This window comes from Manis pentadactyla, chromosome 7, assembly GCF_030020395.1.
Source record: "Manis pentadactyla isolate mManPen7 chromosome 7, mManPen7.hap1, whole genome shotgun sequence".
NCBI classification, from domain to species: Eukaryota; Metazoa; Chordata; class Mammalia; order Pholidota; family Manidae; genus Manis; species Manis pentadactyla.
Window position 1 is genome coordinate 34,699,213 of NC_080025.1, and position 9,369 is coordinate 34,708,581.

The 9,369-nt window shown below is 42.3% G+C and overlaps 1 protein-coding gene across 9 annotated transcripts in view; it reads left to right on the plus strand.

Annotated features, from left to right (window-relative positions):
- Positions 1–9,369, plus strand: part of PSD3 (pleckstrin and Sec7 domain containing 3) — a 476,158-nt gene that overhangs the window by 430,303 nt on the left and 36,486 nt on the right. For all 9 annotated transcript variants that reach the window (XM_057505252.1, XM_036896299.2, XM_057505254.1 and 6 more), the window contains 2 exons: positions 3,817–3,974; positions 6,680–6,824. In XM_057505252.1, the coding sequence (XP_057361235.1) occupies positions 3,817–3,974; positions 6,680–6,824 (303 nt within the window). The remainder of the gene's footprint in view (positions 1–3,816; positions 3,975–6,679; positions 6,825–9,369) is intronic.

Genomic DNA, 9,369 nt, shown 5'->3' on the forward strand with positions numbered 1-9,369 from the left:
GTATCAACTACTTCCCAGTCAAAGGATGCTGTGCTTAATGAGTCTAACTGACCTAAGCTTATGGAAACATTGAGTATCATACCAGAACCGGTCTTTTGAGCCTGGGTGGTTCTAACTCCAGGCACCTATGCTCTTGCGCACAATTGTGGTGGCTTAGGTGTTGAAGAGAACGGTGGACATTGGCAGAGTGGAACAGAATGACCATCATGAGCACGTGAAAGGATCGTCAGTCAGTGCAGGGTGCAAGCGCAGCTGGGAACTGCAAACCTGCCGCACACCCACAGCTGACATGGTCTCCAGCAGCCTGGGGGCATGATCGTGAAACAGAGAATTAGGATAGGAATTGTTTTAGTTCCAGGCTGGGTGGACAAGAATGTTCAGGTATAGCGTAGCAAAGAAATTCCTGAATTCTAAGGATAAAAAGAAACCCCTATGAGAGTCCTAACAGTAAATGCAAGGAGAGGAAAAAAAGCATTGGATTTTTGTAAAACTGGAAACTAAAAGACAGAATAGCATCTCTAGACTCCTAACTGGAAAGGGACTGTACCCAAGTGTTCTATACCCAGCTCTGTGCCTGTCAGAGGTAATGAAAGACACTGGTAAATAGCTAGAGTATATCACCCACCTGAGAAAAATACTTGAAAGAAGAGAAAATAACACAGGGGTGAGGAAAGAAAACTCAGTTTAGAGAAAAGATTGGAAGTAGGTGAGTAAAGATGCATGGACACGGTTAAATCTCAAAGAACAAGGAGATACTCAGGGAATGTAATGTAACAAAATAAGGTTTCTTGACACAGACTATACATAATAGAAGATGATTCTAATAAGATTGCAGAACAATGTACTAACACTGTTTAAGAAAATTTTAGTATTAATGAGAAGGAAGAGGAAAGTGAAACTATTTTAAAAGTGTTGTGTGGACAAAGCACCAGGAAATAGAGTGTTTGGGTGGATAAATAGAGCCCTTTAAGTTTCCACCTTATGTAACTAAGCACTAACTTGGATAAAGAAGAACATTATAAAATAATAAATGGCACATAGTTACATGGAAGATTAAGATCATAACCTAATTTATCAAACAACGTAGCAACTCAGATCTAAAATAGAAACTATTAGAATTGCAATGAGAACTTACAATACAATGTAATGGAAGAAAGAGGTCAATATACTTGTCTTGAGAATGAACTGGTACAAAAATAATATAGGTGTAAGATAAATTCTAGCCTAAATAAGCAGGCGAAGAGAGGCAACAAAGGGCCAGGTAGTTTATTTGAACACAAACACCCGGGTGAGATTTCCCCAGTCTCTAGAAATGGAGGCTGGGGAATTCACGCGTAAGCAGACAGGCAGCGAGTTTTTAAAGAAGGTAGGGGGAGGCAGAGCTTAGATTTACAGCAGCGCAAGGATTGGCTAGCCCAAGGCACATTTTTCAGTTTGGGGGGGCAACAGGCAGGGACTTTGACACGTCTTCAGTGTCCGACGTGGGAGGGGGCAGCAGCTGGGGACTTTGGCACGTCAGTGTCCAATGTGCTTGCTCTTCCCATCAGTGCCCCCAGCCTTACAATAGGAACATAGAGGAATTGAATCAATAAACTTGAATATAAATACACAACTCATCCCTCAGAGAATAAAATTTTTTTATGTCCATTGAACATTAACAATAATCAAACATGTAGTTGGAAAATCTTAACAGGTTAACCTTAACAAATTGAAGAAATAAAACAGATTTACAGATCACATTCTCTGGTCACAGACCAATAAAATTGGAATATATAATGACAAATAGCTAAAACTTTATAGACTTTAAATTTGAGAAACACATTCTTTGACGTGACTGAGATCAAAGAAGAAATCAAAAACTAGAACTACAAACTAGAGAACAATGAAAAAGTACTCTCCATCCTCAAAGATGTGTAACCTGTACTCAAGAGGAAAAATTATGATTAAATTCTTTCTTAATTAAAGAAGAAATATAGAAAACCAAAGAACTAAGTAAGCATTTTAAATTCAAATAAGAAAATGTAACCAAAAAAAAAACTAGTGAGAAGGAATTAAGATAAAAGCCGAAATCATGGATCTAGAACACTGAAAATGGTGCGTACAAATCCCTAAGCCGATATCTGTGCAAATGCAAAGCCAGGTGTGTTATAGATCAGTATGTATGCAGTGGAGGTGGCATATGGCTTCTCTGTGGGGAGTTTTGGCTGTAGGCTCTTCTCCCCACTCCCCAGTCTTCACTTACCTCCAATTCCTGATTCCTGTATGGAATTAAGTGGTTAACTTGAGTGATGGCAAGCTTGCAGGGTTCTGTTCAACCATAATCATAAGGCTGGAGGGGATTTTGGTCATGTCTCCTCCAGCTGATATTCCCATTCTAATAACAGTTGCAGTGGAAGCAGATCTGTGAACCTTTGAAATGTTCAATCAGTAAGAAAAGTCTCATTTAGAAAAGACCCTAAAGCATTATTAGATTATAGTTGTGTACACTAATGGAAATTTGTTGTATTTATTTTAAGATTTATTTTTATTCTTCTCCTTTATTCATCATACCTCTTTAAAAAACTGTTAATCGTAATACTTAATCTCTGAGGTTAATAAAATAGACTTGTTGCTAACTTAAAGAAGAAATTTCATCACTGAATGTTATAAATTTGAGTTAACTTTGAAAAGCTGTTGGTATTTCCTGTGTATTTTGGGTTTTTCCTGTCTTTGTCCCTCAGCTCATCACTGGCAGCGATCATTAAGGATCAGCAGCGGCTGTTTATTTCTGACTCAGGTTGAGCTGATGGCGATAAGACATTGGAATTGCTTGGTCTGCAGAGAGGATATGGGAGGGAGGAGGCGGTATGGGAGAGTGTATCTGTTTCTTTGAAAATGTGCAAAACCACACTGTGCTAAGAGAATAGACTGTCTTCCTTTTAGGTCTTTACTGCTAATTTAAAGGTGAGAGGAGTGTGTGTGTGTGTTCTTTACAGGAGAAGTGCAAGTTTGTTGAGCATGATGTCTGATAAAACATGGGAAGGAGGAAGAGAGGACCTCAACACTAGAAAAACATCTCCTATTATAGCTTGCTATTTACCTTGGTTTTGAGGCCTTTTGTATTCTAATGACCCAGGAAAACTACTAAACACAATAACAGCAGTAACAGAATCAAATCTGTCTTAAATTATTGTTCTTCCTCTAGCTGGGATATTTTTAGTTATGTTTGGAGGAAAAACATACAAAAGAACCTTTTTGAATCCTATGAACTGTGTATATAGGTCATGACCAAAGATAAAATTGCATCTATACATGACACCTTCCTTTTTATGTACTTCTCCCATTTTTCAAACTTATGATACTAGAGCTAAGCTTTTCTTGATTATTAAACTGATTTTCTCCTTTTCTTTCAGAGAACAGCTGGATAAATCATTTTTATTTTACTGTTCATTTTCCTATTGATACTAGCCTCAAAAGAAAGAAGCACAATGTCTTTAGACCAAAGAACACAATGGGATGGTTTTCACCATCGGTGTGATTCTGGTGATGGATATCTGGGAGCTTTACATTCATCCATTTATTCCTGAAAACAGATCACCCTAACTATTGGACCTCACTTCTTTTCAAATGTGTATGTTCTCCTTCTGAGCATACTTTTCAACCAACAAGATGTTTTAGGACATTTGTGAAATAGTTATTTTTACTCACCATTCATTTCATGTTTTTCATGTACTTTCATGGATTTTCTAAAATTTTTTCTTGTCGTTTTAGGTTTCAAAAAGAAATGGTGAAACCTGAATATGACCTTGTCTTTGTTCTCTTTGTATCCCTTTGTAGGATGAATATAAGCCAGAAAAGGCCCTGTCTGAGGAGGATTTGAAAAACGCCGTGAGCGTGCACCATGCACTGGCATCCAGGGCCACGGACTACGAGAAGAAACCGAATGTGCTTAAACTTAAAACTGCCGACTGGAGGGTCTTGCTTTTCCAAACCCAGTATGTGCCGTTAGTTTGGCTGTTTTGATTTTTAATTTGCATGTGCACCACTTCATACCAAGGCATCAAATCAGGGCCTGCAGGTGACTTCTTGAGTTGGGGGTCAAAGTCATTAATTGGTTGCATTAGACAGACAAGCCTGAGAAAAGGAGTGTAAGAAATGGAAACCCTGGTTCAGCTTTGTTGCTTGCTGCAAGTAGCCCTGGGGAGTTTAGCCAGCTACTCACCATCTCCAGAATTTAGTATCCTTGTGAATAAAATACCAGGGTGTAAGGGTGCAAGTTAACACAGAGCAAGTAAAATAGACCTGGGATCAAATCACCATTTCCTAGCTCTTTGTCATAGACTCTGGTTTAACCTCTGTGAGCCCTGGCTTGTCTCCAGTGTAGGTAATAATGTTTCTCTCATGGGGTTCTTGCCAGAGTTAAACCAAGCTGAGTGTATGAAGTACCTCACAAACTGCCTCACACCTAGAAACTGCTCAGTGTCCATTACTGTTTTATTCTCTCCTCTCTCCTGAGCTCTAACAGGAGATAAGCTAGAAGGAAACGATAAAATCATGTTGTGGACAAGGAAGTAGGATGGACTGCCAGTTTAGTAAGGGGTCTGTGACACCTTTTTGATTAGAAGTGGAACATTCCACATAGAGAACTCTGGCTTTGTGAAGTCAGTAACTGGATTTTCAGAGCTGAGCCCCTACAATAGGAATCTTATATGAGCACACCAGCACCAGCGCTTTAGAATGGGGGCGCCAGCACCAGTGCTCTAGAATGCAGGCACGCCGGTACCAGTGCTCCAGAATGGGGGCACCAGCACCAGTGCTCTAGAATGGGGCCCCACCGGCACCAGTGGTCTAGAATAGGGGTGCGCCCTGCACCAGTGCTCTAGAAGAGGAGCATGGGCACCAGAGTCTGTGGCCAACAGTGTAAGTTATTCATGGCCTGCTTTCCGCAGCTTGAGCTTGACATCAGAATCACTCACAACCATACCACCATTGGCCACGTTTGTGCTGGAATGCCAAAGTAGGCATTGAGATAGTGCACACAGGCACCTGCCTGCTTGTTCATCAGCAATGTGAGATCAGAAAGGAAATAACAAGAGCAGGCACTCTGGTGATCTGTGGATGTTGAATTTGCAAAGGTATAAAATGGCTGACATCAGGTGAAGAGGAAGCTGTAAGATCCAAGCAAGGTAGGATGTTGTTAGTGTGGGAGGGAGAGAGCTTTACTAATACCACAACGGGAACCATGTCCACATGTATAATTACAGCTATTAGTTATAAAAGTCCTTCAGAACATTCTATTTCCCAGCATTATTTTTTTTTTACTGTCAGTACCGGATATGACAACTAAGGAAGTCTAATCACTTCAGATAGAATTTTTGCATAAATCAGTCAGTTGAAATATCAGGGCTGGAGAAATCAGATGAGCAAGGCACATGGGTGCAAGGAGGGTGATGCTGCGTGCGGCCTCAGGTCACTGTGGTTTCTATGAAGAGTCATAACGGAAATGATTTAAGAGCACCTGGCATTCTGTCCATCCTGTGTTTATTGATTGTATACACGGTGGATCCTCTGTCCTGGCTCATGTCTACCATGCAGGGACGAATTCACAAATACGTACTATGCACTGTGAGAGCCGACTCCGCAAATACAGGATGTGCGGATCAGAAGTGTGATGGCATCAGATGATTTCCACATCCTCTTAGGTCAATTTTTAACATTCGCTTAAGGTACACTTACATAGCATTTAATTTCACCATTTTTAAGTGTACAATGATTGTTAGCACGTTTAGAGAACTATGAAGCCATCACCACAGTCTAGCTTTAGAGCACTTCCATCACCCCGAAGAGACCTGCCCCATGGCCCGTTTCATAGCCCTGGCTCATTTTCATCCCCAGCCCAGCCCGCAGTCACCTTTCTGTCTCTCAGTATCACCTTTTCTGCACTCGCATATAAATGGGATCATACAGTGTGTGGTCTTGTGTGTCTGGCTTCTTTTCCTCAGCATAAAGCTTTCCAGGTTCATCAGCCTGTATCTGCACTCCATACCCTTCTTGCTGAGTAGTGTTTATATGGCTATTACCACATTTTGTTTATTCATTCACTTTTGGATCACTTTCCCTATTTGACTCTTATAAGCAGTGCTGCTATGAACATCAGCATACAAATCTTTTTGTGCCTATATGTTTTTACTTCCCTTGGGTATATATATACCTAGGAGTACGATTGCTGGGTTGTGTGATAAATGTGCAGTTAACTGCTTAGGAAACTATCCAAACTGCTTTCCAAAGTGGGTGTATCCTTTCACAGTCCCTCTATCAATTTATCCCTCAGTTGCATTTTGAAATCAAATATGTGATTGCAAGCGATGAGTTAATTTTTTTATTAATTTGTGACTTAACAGTATCAAACAGAAAATAGGGGTTTAATAAATATTTACTGTCAAGTGATTTTGCTTTCTTTCCCTGTGTCCTTGAGGGATGATCATAGCCTCGCACCATGATGCTCGTAGGTTCCAAGGCCTTTCGTTACCATGGTGATTGCTGTTGGAAATGTCAGTCTCCACGGAGGCTTTGTCAGGGACTCACTGGACCAAGAAGAAGAAATGGTTCTGTGTGCCATTTGAAATCCATAGCATATGGGCAAGGTGTGACTCCCTGACATACAGAAAAATCCTGACATGACTGTATCTGTTTCTTGTAGGAGTCCAGAGGAAATGCAGGGGTGGATAAACAAAATCAACTGTGTTGCAGCTGTATTTTCTGCGCCACCCTTCCCAGCAGCCATCGGGTCTCAGAAGAAGTTCAGCCGTCCACTTCTCCCTGCCACTACAACAAAATTGTCTCAGGTGAGGAGTTTTGATGGCATTTTGACCTTGGAAGAAAGCACTGTGTAAAATAATCTTACTAATATTTGTATTTAAAGAATACTCCTTATTTTGGGGGCCGGGATGAGACCTTGCCCTGGGAGGGCACGTTATATAAATGGAGCAGAGTGCGGCATCCCGGGCTGTACACTTACAGGAAGCTGACATGGCTGAGTCAAGGTTAGCAGGACACATACTTTGAGTTACAGTTGAACCTTGAGAAACATGAGTTTGAAGGGCTCAGGTTCACTTATATGTAGATTTTTTTCAATAAATATATTGTGAAATGTGTTGGAGACTTGCAACAATTTGAAAAAAAAAATTTTTTCTCAGCTTGCCTTTTTGCAAGGATACAGTGTACAATACATACAACATACAAAATATGTGTTAGTTGACTGTTTATGTTACCAGTAAGGCTTCTAGTTAACATGTGATTAGTGGTTAAGTTTTCGGGGAGTCAAGGTTATATGTGGGTCTTCAACTGTGCAGGTATTCAGCACCCCCACACCCCTCATTGTTCAAGGGTCAACTGCAGTTCCTAAAATTTATATTGGTTTACTACTTAGCCAATCACACAGGCTTAGTGGTTTTTATTTGTTCTAACAGCTCATATTTTTTAACTGGCTAGCTAACGTTAGATGTTAACATCCTGGCTTCTTGGAAATAAGTTTTTTATTCATTCATTTTTTTCATTTTATTGCACTTTTCCTGTAAACCAGACTGTATTTGATGGCTGGGTATATAAACATGTTCCCAGGTGGCCACTGTTCATGTGCAGTGGGACAGCGCCATCCCTGCCCCTCAGGGAGAAGCAAAGTGGACCATGTGGGTTTTCTGAGCTACCTGGACGAGGTGCACTAGACCTCTGTTCCACGTGTATTCACAGAGCTGTCTTGTTGGCACACTGGCCTCTAAAGAGCATACTTTATCATGTCCCTCTTCTACTGAAGCCCTGTCCCAAGCCAGGCTTGCCAATTGTAAACCTGTCTGTGGTAGCTTTGTTACCACTGGCTAGTTAAGGGTTTTGGAAGCTACTTGTATTTGATGGCTCTATGCATTTCTTATTGATGCAATAATAAAAATACTTTTATCTGGCTCTGATCAACCCTGTTCTGATGCTAATTGGCTCCTCTGCACACCCGACACCAGGCTCATCAGTGGTATTTCTGTAAGGATGTATTATGTGCCTGCTGTACTTCAGAAACTGTTTCAGGCTCTAGAGACAGAAAGGCAAGTGCAACCCGGACCTCCCTGGGATCGGGCTGGCAAATACAAGCAAGCAGTGGTAACACGGCTTGATTAGAGGTGCAGGAAGCACACACCCAATGTGCTGTGGGGGCACAAGGAGAGGACATCTAGCCAGGCCTTGGTGGTGACACAAGAGCCACATCTAAATGCAGCTTAAAGGGTGAGCAGCAGCCTGGTGTGGGCTGGGTAGAGAGAATGGCCCAGCAGAGGATCAGAAAGGCCTAAAGGAGAGAGCGCTGGGGTACAGGAACCGCACGCAAGTTCCTGAATGCCTTGAGCACAGAGTGTTGAGAAAGGGCAAGAAACGTTCCTCGGGGGAGGGAGGCAAAGGCCACGCGATGGCAGGCCTTGTGTGCTGTGTGCAGGATCCTGGGTGCTTCCTAGGCTCCCCACCGTCCTTAGGGTGAGGGCTCAAAGAGAGAATGATGTGACCAAATCTGTGCTTTAAAAATTGCTCTTGTTACAATAGGAAGAAAGTATTAGAGGAAGAAACTACCAGAAGCGGAAAGGCTAATTTTAAAGCCTTTCGGTAAAGCAGAGGAAAAATAATTCAGCTGTAGAAGAAATGGACAGAAGTCGAAGTAGTTGAGAGACCGTGCGGGTGTGGAACGGGTGGCCCAGAGGCGCAGAAGCAGAGGCCCAGGGCCGCCAGCCGGGAGCCGCAGGCCGCGCTGACCCGGCTGCGGGGCCGCCTCGCCCCCGGCCCTGCCTCCCACCTCCCAGGGGCCTCTCCTGGCCCCTCCTCCTCCCCCTACCACCAGAGGTCTCGGAGCTCAGAGAGAGAGAGAGCAAAACAGACACGTGAGAATCATTTTTTCCAAATCAAGAAAAAAACAGAATATTGTGCCAAGAAGAGGGGAGAAAGGCCAAGTACAATCAGAATGAAAAATACCTCCTGTGCGGTGGTGGGAGGTCACTGGGCCCCTTGGTGGGAGTAGTTTCGGGAGGGGTTGGAGGAGAATCCACCTCGGCTTTCTCCGAGGAGGGAATGGCAAGTAGTAAGGAGTGAGGGTGGGAGTGTGTACAAGCCTTACCGTAAATTTATAAAAACAGACTAATAGTAAGAAGAGAGGAGACATGGTTTCATGACTTTTTTTCATTTCTATAAATTCATAATTATCATTAACGCGAATTGGATGCTCACCATGGAAGCACTGCTATTACTGTGTGGTTTGTAGGCTACTGAAAAGACTGCACGGATAGAGAGGACCAAGCCAGTTTACTTTACAAGGCAGGATGGCATTTGATTTTCTGGGATAATAAAGATGCTAAGGGCAAA